The sequence below is a fragment of the Carcharodon carcharias genome, chromosome 2 (genome assembly GCF_017639515.1).
Source record: "Carcharodon carcharias isolate sCarCar2 chromosome 2, sCarCar2.pri, whole genome shotgun sequence".
NCBI classification, from domain to species: Eukaryota; Metazoa; Chordata; class Chondrichthyes; order Lamniformes; family Lamnidae; genus Carcharodon; species Carcharodon carcharias.
Genome location: NC_054468.1, coordinates 50,488,853 through 50,506,190, shown reverse-complemented (window position 1 = coordinate 50,506,190; position 17,338 = coordinate 50,488,853). Strand labels below are relative to the sequence as shown.

The following is a 17,338-nucleotide window of genomic DNA, read 5'->3' as shown; positions in this document are numbered from 1 at the left end:
CCAGAAAATAGACCATTGCTCAGGTGTACTGAGTCCCAGGCTGATATTGGGGATTCTGCTGGGTTTTCTAAGGAGCAGATGCTACATCTGCTCTTGCCATGCCAGTCGGAGGGGATAGGGGCGAGGGTTAGGACTCCCTGGCTTGGGACTTAGGAGCAGATCAAAATAGGATTGGCAGCTGGTATGCCCAGAGAGAATAGAAATACTACATCTTGAAGGGTGCACGTGCGCTTCACCTGAGAGTTCAGGCCAGGGTCATTGCTTGGATCCCGAAATGGAATCCCAATTTTTTTTTTTAAGTTAATGCAATTGTGAAAGTGGTTCCCTAATTAAAGGCTGGTGAACTCTTCTTGAGGAAGGTTGAGGATGTGGGGCACCGACTACTGCCCTTGAAAGGACATTGTATTATAGCTTTGGGGTCAGGCAGATACATAAGATGCATCCCTGGATGTACAGGCATATGTGGTTAGAGTGTGAAATAAAGAACCTTCCCCTGACTCAGAAAAGCCCACTGGAATCAGCGACACAGGCTATCTGAACAGGATCCAGGCATAATTGTTGGGATTGCTTTCCAACAGATTTTTAAGGACTCTTAACATTATGGAGGTTAACCTTGCACTGCGCAGTGTTCTTGCAATTCAGATTCAACACCAGGCTTTGCAGGCAGCACCACATTGCTTTCAGGGGGGTGTCAGAGGCAAGTCTCTATCCACCAGACCAGCAGGGTGGCTTTTAGCATGCTGCAGGGTAAGACCTTCGCTGGGGATGTGGGGAAATGGGCCTGAGGCAAGGGAAGGGGCTAGAGGATAGGGCCTCCATTGCGGGGTAGTAATAGGGAAGATTGCGCTCAGGCACATGACAGGGGTGCAATGGGGAAGCGTCCTCAGTGCCACGATGGGGAGAGAGTCGGTGACAAAATGACATAAGCGAATTTGGGCTAGAATGGGAGAATTGCTGAGTGAAGAAGTGCTTCAATGTTGAGCTTGCAAAGACTGTCCTTGTACCAGGGTTGTCAGTCCAGTCTCAGTCATGCCCAGGATGTTGCGCACAGGGCATTGTTGTAACATCATGCATGTTGGTCCGGGGGGTTTCTGGCATCTTACTGGGCCGTGGTTGGCACACTCGGTCAGGGGAGGCATCTGCAGCCTTTAGTTGGGGAAAAGGTATTGTGGGGGCATTTGAGCGTGTTGGAAGGGGGAGGGGAGGTATATGTCAGACTGCTCAAGTGCCCGCAAGATGGGGAGGGTTGAGATCAAAGAGACGTCATGCAATCACAAGATGGGCATGTCTTTTCTGCAGGTGAGTGGGAGACAGTGTCACCAATGCCTCCGCATGTCCAGGGATCCGGTGACTCACATTTGCCACTTTCTCCAGGAATTGGTGCAATGGGACTGGGAGGGCATCCATTGCCACTGACTGTGAAAGTGACTGCTGCACTGAACTTCTTTGTGAGTGGCTCCTTCCAGGGCTCTAGAGGGGATCTCTATGGGATCTCTCAAACATCCACTCACAAATGCATACATGAGGTCACAGATGCCCTTTTTGCCAATTATGTCAACTTTGACAGAGATCAGGCACACCAGGACGCCAGAGCAGTGGACTTTGCAGAGATTTCCAGATTCCCATAGGTGTGGGGTGCCATCAACTGCACTCATGGCTATAAAAGTTCCTTGGAAACACACACTCCAATACATAAACAGGAAAGGCTTTCACCTACTCAATGAACCAGCTGGTCTGCGACCACAAGAAGCTTATCATGCAGGTTTGCACCAGACACCCAGAAAGCTTCCATGACTCATACATCTTGAGTAGATCCCAGATCCCCGACACAGGGTCCAGGGTTGGCTCCTTGGTGACGAAGGGTACCTGTAAAGAATGTGGCTGAAGATACCTATCAGTGGCCACAGAATCCTCCAGAGAAAAGGTACAACGATACTCATGCTGCTACCAAACATTGGTGAAGCAGACCATCTTAAAGATGCGATTCTGATGTCTGGACAGATCTGGTGGAGCACTCCAGTACACTCCCCAGAGGGTCTCACCAATCATCATGTCTTGCTGTGCGCTGCACAACCTGGTGCTGCAAAGTGGGTGGACTTGCCAGATACTGACATGGAAGGAGCTCCACATCTCCTCAGATGAGAACATTGAAGGGGGTGAGGGTGTTGAGTTTGAGGAAGCTGAGGCTTTTGGGAAAGAGGCCGTAGCTTGGGTCAGATGTGGCAGGCATGCATGTGAGGCCTTCATCGACCCCAGATTCTACGAGGAGGATGATGAGTTGTAGTGAGTACCCTCTTGGACAAGTGCCCTCCATCATGGGCCAACATGAACACCAGCATTGTTATTCCCCTCATTTCAACCATACACTTCAATGAGAATGGATAGTCACACATGAAGCTCACATTGTCCTGATCCTTTAAAGGATGATGAAGCCTCGGAAGCATGTGTCCTTGCTGAGATGAGGTGCTAACTAGAGGGGGGGGGAGTCCCGACATCAGACACCAGAAGGTACTGCCTCTTCGAGCATCTCTCCAGCATCCCAATCGCTAAGGCAGCCTACAAGAGCCAGGAGCTGTTCCAATATCCTCAGTGGGCTTGTAGTTGTATGCTTTCAACCTGACAAAGCTCCTCAAGGAGATCCATCTCTAGCAATGGGACAATGCACTGGGTGCAATGTTGATGGTGAAACTGATAGATGACACTTGGGCCAAGGCAGTCAAGAAGGTTCCACAGGTGTGCATCTATTCTAAGATGACTCAGTCCTCTGTGTCACCTTCGCTATCGCATTTATATCCGGCACTCTCAGTTAGGCATGCTGGCCTGCTTTTCTCCTCATGCATCTGGACCACCTGAAGATGACAATATTCAACCGTTGGAGTGCCAGAACATTAAAATCCCTCCTCTTTAAGACACACATTGTGCCCTCATGGCCGGCCCCAACCCTTGCGAGCTCCAAAATTCTCAGACGCCATGAAGCCCTCAAGGTCGTGAGTCGTTGCTAACGAAGAGCAGACATCAGCTTCAGTACATCCTCGCTCCTATCCCATTGCTTCCCTCAATACTGTCTAAAGCTATAATGTGCGGGTCCAGAGCATGCTGAAAGGCCCTGTTGACTGTCAAAAAATCACCATTCGCAATTAGCATCACACATCTCACGGCATCACTGATGTCAAGAATAATCTGAAAAAGGGACGCACACTATGATGTGGAAGCACACTACATAGATGATGGTGACATCTGCGGTAAGTGGGGCACGGACTGTGGTATTACACCAGATTAACCTCAGTGCAGCTAATCATTAAAAGGAGGCACATGCAAGAGATGTGAGATAGGTGCAATTTTATTTACATTTGTGTACTTTACAAACATGCTGTGAATACCTCTGATACTGTTGTGCTCCTAATTTTTTTTTAACTTTCCTAACCTTACCGCCAAGTCTGGGTGCCTCCCCGACATCCAGAGCTGAGGTGGAGGCAGCCTGCTGACTGCTGCACCCTGTTGTCTGTGATGACTTTGGCCAGCGTTCTCTGGAAGGCCACAACCTGGAGGGACCTGGCCTGCTTTGGTGTCCTGCTCTGGGGTAGGTGGAACCTCCTCGGCCTGTGGAGATGGAGGTGATGGCGTCACAGGAAGAAGGGATTGGGATTAGTTGGAGTCACCTGGATGGATGGCCCAGGGGTATCCATCTGCTGGTTCACCTCCCTACGGGGCCCCTGGCTGACTCCTTGAGGAGATGGGGCAGCTGGAGTGAGACCGAGGTACCCCTCCATTGTCCGATGAAATCTGAGGAATGCAGCTGACATCCTTCCCTGATGTTCCTGTGATTGTTGCTCCCCAGCTGATTTAGGACCGAGTCCAGAGGCTCATCATCTGACTCGGATGCTGAGTGTCGGCAAGCTCGGATGTCCCTGCCTCCGCCTGCTGTGGACCAGATTGTGTGCTGTGCTCACCAGATTGTGACCCCGAGCCCGCTCCAGAACAAGGTCCCACCAAGGTGTGTGTCTCTGCGCTGGTGGAGGGTGTGGGTGAGCGCTGTGACAGGTCTACTGCTGTGGTATCCTCAGGATCCTCATCCAAGGTGTTGGGGCTTGAGTTAAGGGCCTGGCTGGTTGACTCTGTGCTCACTCAGGTTCTTCTTAACTGAAGTTCTTGTGAAAGTAAGTAAAAAATAATTAGTGCATGGTAGGTGACTCTAAAACAGGACAATGCACCCATAGTATGGTTGTCTGAGGGATGAGTTGGTGCAGGATTCTCACGTGGGTGTTTGCAGCCAACCTCACCATCACCGCAGGGACGATCTACGTCCTCTCCGGCCAGCTCAGTGGCTCGATTTTCAAACTGAGAGGGGACCTTGAGTTCTGACACTCCTTCCCTAGTGTGGAACCGCTCCCTGTGATTGTGTGCAATCTTGTTCTGCATAAAGACAGATCGAGAGAGTGTGAGCTAGACGCAAGCCAGGGTAGATGATAAGATGGCCTGGCACGTATGGGTGGTGAAGGGAACCATTGGCGGGATAAGGACACGATCTCTAGAGGAGATGGGCCCAGATGGAGATGTGAGGTTATGTGTGGTGATGTCCCTTGAGTTGGCAGTGAGTGAGATGCCAGTGAATATATGATGGGCATGTGAGTGTGTGAATTGAGAGTGATGAGATGGTTGACTTACCTGGCATCATTCATCCTTCATCCCCTTTCTGTACTGCGTGCCTGACCTTGTCTGTGCAGCATTGGCACTGACCACTGTGACCCTGCTTCTCAAGCCGGATTTGTGAACTTGTTGGACCTCCTGTTGCCAGAGTGGGAGTAGAGAACATTGCAGCGGGCCTCGAATGTGTCCAAAAGGTGTTATGGTGAGGTGTCACTGAATTTGGGGGCTGCTGTCTTCTTGGCTCTCAAGGCGATGTCTTCAGTGGAGCAGTCCTGGCCTGCAGACGTTGAGAACGCTGTACGCAGCTTCACTTTAAATATAGCGCCCAGAGTGAGGAAGCAGTGAGCTCTCAGTGGAGTGGGCGGATCAGAGACTGCCCGCCAGTAATCAGGCATGTTCCCTTTGAGCGCACATTTAATGAGGTGGGAAGCAGACGATATGGTGCGCAAACCCGATATTGCGGCCAGCGGGTGAAATTATGACTTTGAAGTCTGCCATCATACTTAGTGCACTGAGGGGAAAACCCCTGTTTGCTGTGGACCAGACTTTATTTGGAAGTTTTTGATTGAATTGACACTTTTTCCCTTGTGCAGAGATGTATAATTTAATTGATGGCTGTTCCCGCCAGCTTTATGCTTCCATATTTGTTGATCTCTGGTTTTTTTTAACATATCTGAACTAAACTAATGAAGATTTATAGAAATGTTAAGAAACATTGAGTGCTGGTGACTGATTATTTAGCAATGTAACTTTGTAAAGTTTCTGCAAATAAAACTTTGGTGACCAATAATAGCTGGAGGGAGAAGCTGGCAATGTATGTTGTTTAATTATATTGATGCCATGCATTGAGAATAAAAATACTCTTTTGACTATGGGCCTTGCACTGTAATTTTGAGGTGCTTTAAATTAGTGTACCAGACTTTTTATTTACAATAATGGCACATTTAACAAGAAACTGAAGTTAGTGGTTATTGCCATGCTTGAGTTGAATAAAACTGTAATTTAATCAATGTAATGAATGGATAACAGTTTGGATTGGTGCAGTAATGTTTCAGAATATCTACATTAATGATTTCATTCTCCTGGATTAAATCCTGTCCTGTAGTTCTAAATCGAATACCAAAGATGTGCAACAAATGCAAAGGTTATTTTCCAATACATCACAGGCACAACTACAGCCTGATTTATTTATGCAAATGAGGCATAGCAAATGTGTCAGCAGCAACAGCTAGGGCAGCCAGATGGTCCCAATTTGAATGAATTTGACTTGCAAATGATTCGTAAAATTTAATGCTTCACGTGTCTGTTCAAACACTGGATGGTTAATTACATTATAATTTCTTCTGGGAGTGTGGTGTTTGATTTTCTTTTTTATATTTTGTTTAGGTTTAATTCTGTTTAAAGACTTAAGCCTTAATTTTAACGCTACCCACCTCAGGGAGCTGTGCATGCAGGCATTTAAAATCATGTTTGGTTATTTAGTGCAGCATTCCTCAACCGTTCACACCAGTTGTTATATTAATGTGAATATTTTTCTGTTCAGACTAAGTTAGATGTATAAGTAATGTCCATTGTTCAGACCTGCTTAGCATTTTAATCTAAAATTGAACTCCACCCTGTTGGACCCAGCAGGATTAGTGAGTAGAAGCTACTGAAGACTTATGAAAGGGAGGAACATTTGCTTGAACAATCACCAGCACCACTTGTGGCTGGGCCACTCAGAAGGCAGCATGTAATGGGGAAGCCATCCCCAGCACATAGGCTCTAGAGACCAAGAGTAGTCTTTTTGAATCTCTGTGGAGCGGTTCAGGATGAAGTTGTGTTCTCCAGAGTTACAACATTGCTCCTGGATTGGACTTGCTGCATGTTGGAGCAGGGGTGGATTGGGAGGGGGGTGCATGCTTAGTCAATGGCTCTCAAAGTAACCTCAGCCCTGAACTTTCTTGCCACTGAATTCTCTCAGGCTGTTACAGGTGACAATGGCTGCATATCACAAAATGCTGCATTATACAGGTGATTGAAACCTTTTTCAAGCCTGGCCTGTTAATTATGGAAGATGTGACAGTTGGTAGTTGAAAACTGAAAAATAAATTGCCTGCTTATTAGCAGCCTGAGGTTCCGCTGTTGTGATTTTCTGGTGAGCCTTGAAATGGGCAGTCAGTGCTCCCACCCAAAAATACCTTATTAAATGAGGGTCCTACACCACCCTGTGTAGCACCCTGTGTCATTTTTTGTGTACCAATGGTAAGATATGCTCTGTGCAAGCTCCGCCTGTTGGTACAACACATCAGGCGGCATAACCAGCAGTCTTTAAAAGGCAAGCTTGAGGTTGCTCAGGAAAAAGCACAGAATTTTTAGAATAGGTTTTGTGGGATCAAGAGGATAACAAGTGCTCCTCCTAACTTCACAAAAACCTTCGGGCCACTGCCAACTAATCAATATTAGGACCCACACCACGCAAGAGTCATTAGATTCTCTTGGCCTCTTCCGCCACCAGTGAGTTCCTGGCAACTTGCCCAAAATAGTTAAATGAGCTCTGACCATGAAAATGATAAGGGCCTCATTGTGTAGTGTAGACCCTATCATTGTAGTGTAAACCCTGCCATTACATACCCAGGGCAGAAATTTCCCCCCATCGGGGGGGTTGTGTGGGGGTGGGCACGAACCCGATTAGCGCGCTGCCATTTTAAGTGGGTGGGCCAATTAAGGCCCGCCCAGCATGATGCGCGCCCAGAGGCGCTGAGTGCTCCCTGTGTGGCTGGGGAGGTGGTGGGGGGGGGGGTTGGATTCCCTGAGTCGGGAGTGCGCTCTTTCACGTATGTGTGGGAAAGAGTGCAGAAATCTCCCTGAGGCACAGAGGTGCCTCGGAGATTAGTTGAAGGTTTAAAAATTTAAATGAAGAAAATAAAATATTTTAAGACATGTCCCCTCATGTGACACTGTCACATGAGCTGGGACATGTCAATGAACGTTTTCAAAATGTTTTATTTAATTAATAAACCCTTCATGAAACCTCATCTTGCCTGTGGATGAGGTTTCATGAAAAATGTGAAAGCCGTCTGGGCTCTTCACCTGTCCGCCAACCTTAAGGTTGGACAGACAGCATTCTTAACAACTTTAATTACTTTCCTAAGGGCCTTAATAGGCCTTTGACAGTTCGGCGGGCATATAGCAAACTCGGCTGCATGCCCGCAAAACTGACAACCTAATTGACGCGCGATGACCTTGGGATGCACGCCCGATGTCACCGTGCATCTTTTTATGCATCGGCGAGCGGGCCCTGCCCCCGCTTGCCAGCCCCAAAATTCTTCCCCCAATGTCTGCCCAGGTGAAAATCACCTAATTCACTCTGTTCCTATTTTTCTCTTGCTCTCTTGTTTCTTTTTCAGATTTTACTTGTTCGTGCTTGATTGTTCCACTCCTGTTTCCATTTCTTTTTAATTCCTTTCTATCTTTTGGCTCTGATTTGTGCCAAATCCAATGTCTATGCCTTCAGTCATAGAGCCTTTGGTCAGGGCCTTGTCAGGTTGCTGCACTATTATGTTACATCAAAAACGGTTGCTGTTGCTCTCACTGATACTACATGACTGATTTAAATTTGTACTCTACTTCAGTCTGGACATGTAGAACTTGAACATGTTCTGCCATTTCTTTGGAGTGAAAAACTGCAGATTTATGACCACAGTTCAACAAGGAGTGAGGTTCTAATCAGGAGGAAGTGCTGAATGTAGGGAAGGAGATGCAACAAGAAATTAATGTGGCCTCACATCTCTTCACATCATTTGGTTGTTAAATTTGAATTAACAATGGCAGAGGCCTGGAAGGGATCAGGTGGACTGCTGCTCCTCTTGCAATGAAAAATGGTGTATTTTTATTTCCTTTATTCATTCTTGGGATGTGGACATCACTGGCAAGCTCAGCATTTGTTCCCTATCTCTAATTGCCCTTGAGCTGCTTGTTAGGCCACTTCAGAGGGTAGTTAAGAGTCAACCATTGTGATAAAGGGAAAATACTGCGGACGCTGGTAATCTGAAACAAAAACAAAACGTGCTGGAGAAACTCAGCAGGCCTGACAGCATCTGTGGAGAGAAAGACAGAGTTAACGTTTCGCGTTTGTATGATTCTTCAGGGCTCTGAAAAGAGTCAAATGGACTCAAAACGTTAACTCTGTCTTTCTCTCCACAGGTGCTGTCAGACCTGCTGAGTTTTTCCAGCACTTTGTTTTTGTGTCAACCATTGTGGGTCTGGAGTCACATGTAGGCCAGACCGGGTAAGGACGGCAAATTTCCTCCCATTAAGGACATTCGTAAACCAGATTGATTTTTACAATAATCGATGATCGTTTCATGGTTAACGTTACTGAAGCTAACTTTCAATTCCAGATTTATTCATTGAATTCAAATTCTACCAGCTGCGATGGTGGACCTTGAACCTATGTGCTCACAAAATGATGAGACCCTTGCATTGAAGGAAAAAAGTCAGAAATAATGTTTGTATACATATTTTTACATTCCCTTTGTGGAGGTAAATGTCAAAGCCCATTGTTAATATGTAAATGACTAAGGTTTAGACAATGATTGACTAGTAGGCAGGGCAGTTCAGGTGCTTGAGTTTCAATCTACTGCATTGAAGTATCACAGGAATGAGGGAATGGGTGTAAGCCATTCAACCACCTGAGCCTCTTCCATCATTCAGTTAGATTATGACTGATCTGTATCTCCACTCATTTACCTTCCTTTGTTTCATGCTGCTGAAATTTGATAAAATAACAAGTTTTTGACTCTGTTTTCTTAATTGCAGCCTCACCCACAAGGGATGATGCCCAGAATGTTTAAAGCTTTAGTTGGAAAAGGACATCCAGAATTTTCATCAAATCGACAGCAGGATGCGCTGGAATTCTTCATGCACTTGATCAACCTTGTAACTGTAAGTCACTAACTGGTAACAATAACTTGTCCTTTCCTCAGTTTCAAACATTGATTCTAGTAGGTTTGATATGGATGCTTCCAGCTCTCTTCCTGATAGATTGCTCTATTAAACAAAGAAAGAATAGGATCTGTTACTGGGTAACATAATATCAATAATATAATAGCAAAATACTGCGGATGCTGGAAATCTGGAATAAGAACAGAAAATGCTGGAAAAAGTCAGCAGGTCTGGCAGCATCTGTGAAGTGAGAAACAGAGTTAACGTTTCAAGTCCAATATTAATCTTAATCAGAACAAATAATGTCAACTTTAGCTGTAATGCACCACTGCTTTTAGTTCAGTTTCCATTCGGTAATTCAGTCTTGAACTTTTGTTCCATTAAATCTTCTGGAAACTGGAGCTCAAACAAACTTCCAATCTCATATAAAGTGTGGTTTATCTGTTCCACATTGTTTTTATTGGGCTTTCGGTTCCTTTTTGTGATTTTCCAACATTTCTTGGAAAAACATTCAAATGAAAAGCATTTTGATTTAAAATTAACCTTCAAAGCATGCCCCTTGATCTTGGACACAACATGTAATTGAAATGGAACACACCACTTGGATAAGATGGAAACTATTTTGAAGAATGAACAACATTATTTTCTTTAAAAAGAAAGAACAATTATACTAATGTTTTAAAGACCATATAAATGCACAATAAAGACAAACCATTTGAATAAAACAAACACGTTTCAGTTGCCACACTTGGGTTCTTCAAGGCTCTTATGTGATATAAAATGGCGTAAGTATCTTGGGCTGTCTTTCAAAAATTTAACCCGCTTGTCTGCATATGTTCTGGGAATAATTCACACCATTGCAATATTGGTTTTTCAGTGTTACCATTCTGTTTTCTGTTTGGCAGATAAAATGTTGTTCTCCAAAATATTAATCTAAACAGTTTTTTTTAAAGAAGTGAATCTAAATATTTACCAACAAATTTAATTGGAGAAGCATGGATTAATTAGGGCAACCAATGGAGATTCATTAAAGGCTGATTAATCTGATTGAGTTCTTTGATGAAGTATCAGAGAGGGTTAATCAAAGAAAGTGAGTTGTTGCAGAGATGGACTTTCAAAAGGGATTTGATATTGTACCACATAACAAACTCATTTGTAAAATAGAAGCACATTAAATGATTGGTGGTAACTTGGGGACGTACTTGTCGTAGGTGTAAGAGAGAGAGAGAGAGCAAAATCATCTGCTCCTGCTTGCATTGGGAATCGTGGTAGGTGGGGAAGCAACATTTGGCAGGAGGCCAAAAATCAGTTTCCCTACAGTGGGAAATTAGTTTGGAATCTTGTTCTGACTTTCATGGCGGTTTAAAGGCAGGTCAGGTGTCCCACAGAATTATGTTTGGGAACCCATTTGCATCTCATGAATGCTTATTAAAAGGCCAACACACCAGAATCTTGCTTCCCTTCCAAATTAAGTGCTCCACCAGCAGGAATTTAGAATGTTCACATAAGTGGTGTGCACCTGGTAAAGGTAGACTTCTTCCTGGACATTGAAGTCAGTATAAACTGCTTTTGCCTTATTTTTACACTGTCACTGCCTGTAGCACAAGCCGTGCCAAGGCTGGGCACAGGGGTGGGGTGAGACCAAGGGAGTACTAGTGGGGGGTGAGTCAAAGAGCAGAGTGGAAGAGTGAATGAGTTTTTTTTTGTTATGTATAAATGACTTGGATTTGAGTATAAGGAATACAATTTTAAATTTGCAGATGATCCAAAACTTGGCAACCTAGTAGAAGACTTCAGGAGAACGTAGACAGACTGATGAAGTGGGAAGAGACATGGTAGATGTAATGTGAATAAGTCAAAAATGATGTACTTTGGGAGGGACACAAGGGAAAGCAGTAAAGTTTAAATGGCTAAGATAAAAGCAAAATATTGTGAAATCTGGAAATCTGAAACAAGAACAGAAAATGCTGGAAAAACCCAGTCTAACAGCATCTGTGGAAAGAAAGACAGAGTTAACATTTTGAGTCTGTATGAAGAAGAGTCATAAGGACTCGAAACGTTAACTCTGTCTTTCTCTCCACAGATGCTGTTAGACCTGCTGAGTTTTTCCAGCATTTTCTGTTTTTGTTTAAAATCTAAATGGTGCTGTTTTGAAGGGAATGCCAAGAACAGAGGGACTTGGGGTTTTGGGAATGCATATTCATAAATATTTGAAGGTAGTGAGTTGACAATGTAGTTAAGGAAGCAGATGAGATACTTCACTTTTTAAAAAGAAGGAAGTCATTTACAAATCAAGTGCTAGACCTTAGTTTAACTAACGTGTACAGTTCTTGGAACCACATTTTAAGAAGGATGTCAGAGCCTTGGAAAGGCTGCAGGAAAGGTTTACCAGGATGTTACCAAGAAGGAAGAAATTTAGTTATGTGGAGAGATTAGAGAAGCTGGGATTGTTCTCCTGAGAGCAGAGAAGGTTTACCGGAATCCTAATAGAGATATTCAAAATTATGAGTATTTTCATAGAGGAAGTAGGAAGAAATTGTTTCCTTTGGCAGATGGGCTAGTAATCAGCACTCATAGGTGTAAAGTAATTGGCAAAAGAATTAGAGGGGAAATTAGGAGATTTTAATTCCAGAGTAGGTTGTTAAAATCTGGAGGGGTGATGGAAACAGATTCCATAGGAAAATTCAAAAGAGGATTTAACATGCATTTGAAAAGGACTAATTTGGAGGTTCATGGGGAGAAAGCTGAGATGTAGAACTAAATTGGACAGCTCTTTCAAAGCTGGCACAGCATGATGGACTGAATGTTACAGCATCTTGTGCTGTAAGATTCTATATTTCTACTTTAAAAAAGATCTGTAATGCTTGGATTAAGAATCTGCTTCCATTTAGATGTGCTACTGATTCTTGTGAAAATAAGCTTCTTAATTCAATGCTCTTATGAACTCCTGTGCATCCTAGAGAAACAGCAATGGCTCAGATGATCCCAGTGAAGTCTTTCGTTTTATGGTAGAAGACCGGGTCCAGTGTTGCCAGTCCAGGAAAGTCAAGTACAAACAGAGAGTCGACTATATCATGCAACTTCCTGTTGTCCTAGAGGCTGCTAGTAACAAAGGTATATATACCCTGATGCTTATGACAAGCTTAGGGGACCCCATAAGTAAACTAGAGGGACTGTAAATGATTGAAGGGTTCCCTACTCACTGAACTCAATGTGCTGAAGGATTTACTAACTGCTGCATTTTGTTTTTGAAAAAATATGGAGCAATATTATTTTGGCTTTTTTTTTAAGAAGACATTTAATGATTTAAAACTGGAATAAATTTGAAATCGAGCTTCAAATTGATTTTTTTTTATATGAACATTTTTTAACATAGGTCTGATTTCTGAGCATGATAGCAAATATGAAGAATTGCTTTATTTATGCCAGTGCAATAACTTGTCTTAGACTAAACAAAACTGCAGAATACTGTATTGTGTAACGTAGTCATCTTGTGTACTGATTGTGGGGTGACGATGGGATTAATCATGTTCCGTGGCTCCATAACTTGAATTCATGCTATTCCATAACTGACCACTGAAAGAATTGCAAAAACCGCACCAGTGACTTTCCTTTATGCTGGTACGTTTTTCCTGTTTTCCTGTGGGCAGTACTGGGCTCCTCCTCTCACAACCCAACTAACATCCTCCACTCAATGTGAAGGAACAAGAACACAACAATTCTCGTACCCCTTCTGTAATTCAAAACACCTTAACAAAGCGGTCATGACTTTATACTACAAAGATCCAGTTGTGGCAGAAAACCTCATACAGTCACAGTATTTCCTATGTGCATACATGCAGAATGGTACAATAGTTTATTATTATAGCTGAAGATGCATAACTTTGAGAGAGCCTATCTTGAAACTGGTTTGTGCTCATGGAATTGGATGACATTAGAAGTGCTTCAGACTAAAACCTTAATTCTAAGGGGGATACCTCTAATTATTATGTAAGTATTAAATAACATTATCTGTGAATGTTTTATAGTTTATAATTTTTCAGTACAATTTAAAAGAAAGTCATAATGCTGTTCCCCAGAGGAACTTCTGGCATATGAAATGCGGAGGAGAGAGGCTGAGATAGCAAAGAGGACTTTACGAGAAGTTGTCCGTGCCAAGATTCCATTCAGTGCCTGTCTTCAAGCTTTTCAAGAGCCAGAAAACGTCACTGACTTCTGGAGCAGTGCACTCCAAGCAAAGTCGGCAGCAATAAAGTAAGTTGGCTGTTGGTAGGATTTACTATTGGTACTCATTTATGAAGCTTCAGATTTGCTATGCCGAAGGCAGTGCAACGAAACATTCACTGGTCGTACTTGTACGTGAACAATGTAAATATATTTTCCAGTTCATATCCAACAGATAATTCTTTATCACGCAGTTCTCACAGACTGGTTTGACTGTAATACAGTATTGACAAAGGTCATAGGTTTTGTTCCTCTTACCTGTGTAATTATTTGCAAATGAAAAATAACCCCTAGCGTTGTTTGTCCAGAAGAAATGTTTCTTCCAGAAAGCGAGGAGAACTAGGACCTTGGTGTAATTTTGGCCCCTAAAAACAGGTGGGACCCCATTGTAAAAAAATTCAAACTTGAACGACCCCAGTTCCAGTTTTAATAGAGGCAGGGCATGGGTAGGCATCCAGCCTGCTCTCGTGAAATGGATCCCTCATTTAAATATTTTAATGAGACCGTGTGCCTAAGATTCTGGGCCAGATTTTCCCTTTTGAGTCGGGAATCGTGTGTTCGGCTATTTTCCTGGGCTACATTCCCGCCTTCTATATAAACTTGCAGGCACATGCAAGATTCCCCCTGGGGAGTTAGGGTTGAGCTGTATTTGGGGTCACTGCCTCCTGAGAAAGATCAGAAGTGTGGTTGGAGGTAGGGGAATGCCAAGGCCAGTAGGTTAGAAGGCCCACCTCCGTTCACTGAGATGTTGGCCCAGTTCTATTCATGACTGTTAGGCCCCCCATGTCCCATCTATGCCCCCTCATATTGCCCTTGCCCCCTTCCTACCCCCATTTCCCCTCCATGCCCTCCATGCATCCTTCATGCCTTCCACATGCACCCTTCATATCCCCCCCATCATACATCCTCCATAACCACTTCTGCAGTATCCACCATGGACAGAACCCCCTGAGCCATGTAATAAAACTGGTAAGTCTTTGAAGTGCTCATGAAATCACCAAAATAAATAATCATCCATTCAAACTCCACATGAAAAGAATTGCTCCTCTTTGGAACTTATAAAACTGCCAGTCAAACACATAGCTATGCAAACTCTACTTGAAAAAAAACTTACTCCTCTTAAAAGCTCATAAATCAGTGAAAATAAATAGCCATTCAAAAACCACTTCAAACAAACATAATCCATTTAAATGGTCATAAAACGTCAAGCAAACAAAACTTAGTCCCCTTGACAGCTCTGTTAACAACCCCTGCAGAATCTATTACTGGGGTTTAAAACTCAGCCCAAATATTCATAATGAAATTCCATTGCACAACTATACAAGCAAACCTTCCAGAGCTGAATAATATAGAGCCTTTGAAATTGACTAAACAGATGACTAACCAACTGTTCAGATTTTTCAAAGGTTTAACAGATGATAAATCAATGTAAAAATCAAATCACAGGATCCAGATGACACATTAATATCTAATTCTCAATACTTTTGAATGCATAAGAGCCCTTTATCCACTGAAGAAAGTACCCTAATGCATCTGAACACTTATACAATGTTGGTCAGTTTAATGGTCACTTACATTTTAAGGACAGAGCGCTATGATCAATCACTGCATTCAAAACATACTTATCATGCAGCAATAATTATTGCATGTGAAGTTGGTAACATCTTTTAAATTTAGCTATTAAAGGTTGACAACTCCACAACAGGCTTCCCTCAAGGTTCAGGAACTGACTCATCTAACGTGTTGCACACAGGCTTCAGGAATACACCCAATTTGCTGAAGATCTGAAACTCTGGGAAATTCAAAATTGAGACAGGCGTTTGAAAAATTGTACTTGACGTCAATTTGAGTGCACGTCAGGTCATTCTGCACCAGTCAAAATGCTGGCCTGCAGGGGTCAGCTGGGAAATTTAAATTTATGGTCCGCCCCACCTAAGTTTTCGGCTGCCCGATGTGGGTTGGAACAGCAAACTGTGTCCCTTTATCTGGATTTCAGTTTTAAAACTGACTTGTCAAGTTTCCTGGGCCTCAGGAATCTCAGCAGCTGAAGGGAGGCTACATGGAGTGGCTAAGTGCCTTACCAGCACTATCTGTGGGCCTGGAAGAGGAGGAGTGTTTCCCCCACCCTGAGCCTGCCAAGCTACCTTATTAACCTTCTCAATGATCCACCCACAGCTCGCAATCTGATGTTCTCCACTCCCCCACTGTGATCTGTTCCACACCCCCTTTATAACTATAAACATAATTATCTCTTTTATCACCACAACATTTTTGTAGAATGCCAGCAATTATTTTATACACAGAACACCTCAGCATACTCTTTGCGTTTCCTGTATTCTTTCCATCCCCACCCGCACCAACTCTCTTCCTGGCCTGTGATCTCTATGGTGCCTCCCTGACCCACATTCTCTCCCTCCCTCCTGTATTCTCCCTGGCTGCAGCCTGGTGGGGCATGTCTACCCACCCGGCAAACAGCTAATTTCACAATCTAATTGGCTGTGGCCAGAAAATGGGTTCCAAAAATTGTAATAAGGTCGCACCATTAAATTCATCAAAATTGTCACTAAACTTTGCCACCCGCCTCCCTGTTAATATTGGGACCTTTCTGTCTGTTGTGGAATAGTGCGTCTCTTTTGCTGAGGGAAAGCAACATGGAAGGAAATATTTGCCAGGAGAAGGCAGCAAGTTGTTTTTGTGTTCTTGTTCTTGTGGTGAGCATAAATCTCTGAACAGCTTTCTCCACATTTTTCTCCAGAAATATACAAGCCAGATTAAGAATAAAATGCATCTGACTTTGGTCTTTTAAATTTCCTTGACATCCAGAGGTAAGGCACTTCCTCTGTGGATGCACTCTGAAGACAAAGCTACCAATCAGTACAAAACAATGGCATACATAAATATTGACACTGAAAATAACTTCAGCAGTATGAGGTCACAGTTTGGGAAACTACTACCATACCAGCGTTATATGTCTGAACGCAGGTACTCTTTTGGGAGGAGGGCCTTTTGTAATGTTTATTAAAAATCAAAATGCGTGTGTGTGTGTGTGTGTGTGTGGTGATGACCACTGACTTGGATAGTTTGGCGGACATAGTTTGGTTTACAAATTGAGAATGATAACTTATGAGGATATACTTTATTACACCTGTATCTACCTGAAAGGTAGAGGATTAGAGGAGTAAAAGGAGTAATTTATAATGACATGCTGATAATTTTCTCTTACAGCTTCTGTTCTTCAGATGCAATTATTTCTTTTCACCTTTTTATGTTTATCTCAATTCACCACATAATTTTTTCCATGGAAATATATTTGTCTCCATGTTTGTCTTGTAGACAAACATGTAGTCATTGAAATGTTGAAACCTCCACCAGCTTTGCTTTGAAGTATTTTATTAGGGCCTGTGTCGTAACTAAGCATGTTCAGCCAATGAAGATTGACCTACTTGGACCAGGAAGGTTTCTATGTTAGCTCAGGCTTTCTACATAAATCTGCCCATGTGCTAAATCCTTAGGTTCCGGTCAGTTTCAAATGGGTAATGAT

At 43.3% G+C, this 17,338-nt stretch overlaps 1 protein-coding gene across 3 annotated transcripts in view; it reads left to right on the top strand.

Annotated features, from left to right (window-relative positions):
- The window catches only part of usp13 (ubiquitin specific peptidase 13), a 104,102-nt gene that overhangs the window by 60,280 nt on the left and 26,484 nt on the right, over nt 1–17,338 (top strand). For all 3 annotated transcript variants that reach the window (XM_041216032.1, XM_041216023.1, XM_041216042.1), the window contains exons 11-13: nt 9,448–9,573; nt 12,534–12,687; nt 13,653–13,827. In XM_041216032.1, coding sequence (XP_041071966.1) covers nt 9,448–9,573; nt 12,534–12,687; nt 13,653–13,827 — 455 coding nt within the window. The remainder of the gene's footprint in view (nt 1–9,447; nt 9,574–12,533; nt 12,688–13,652; nt 13,828–17,338) is intronic.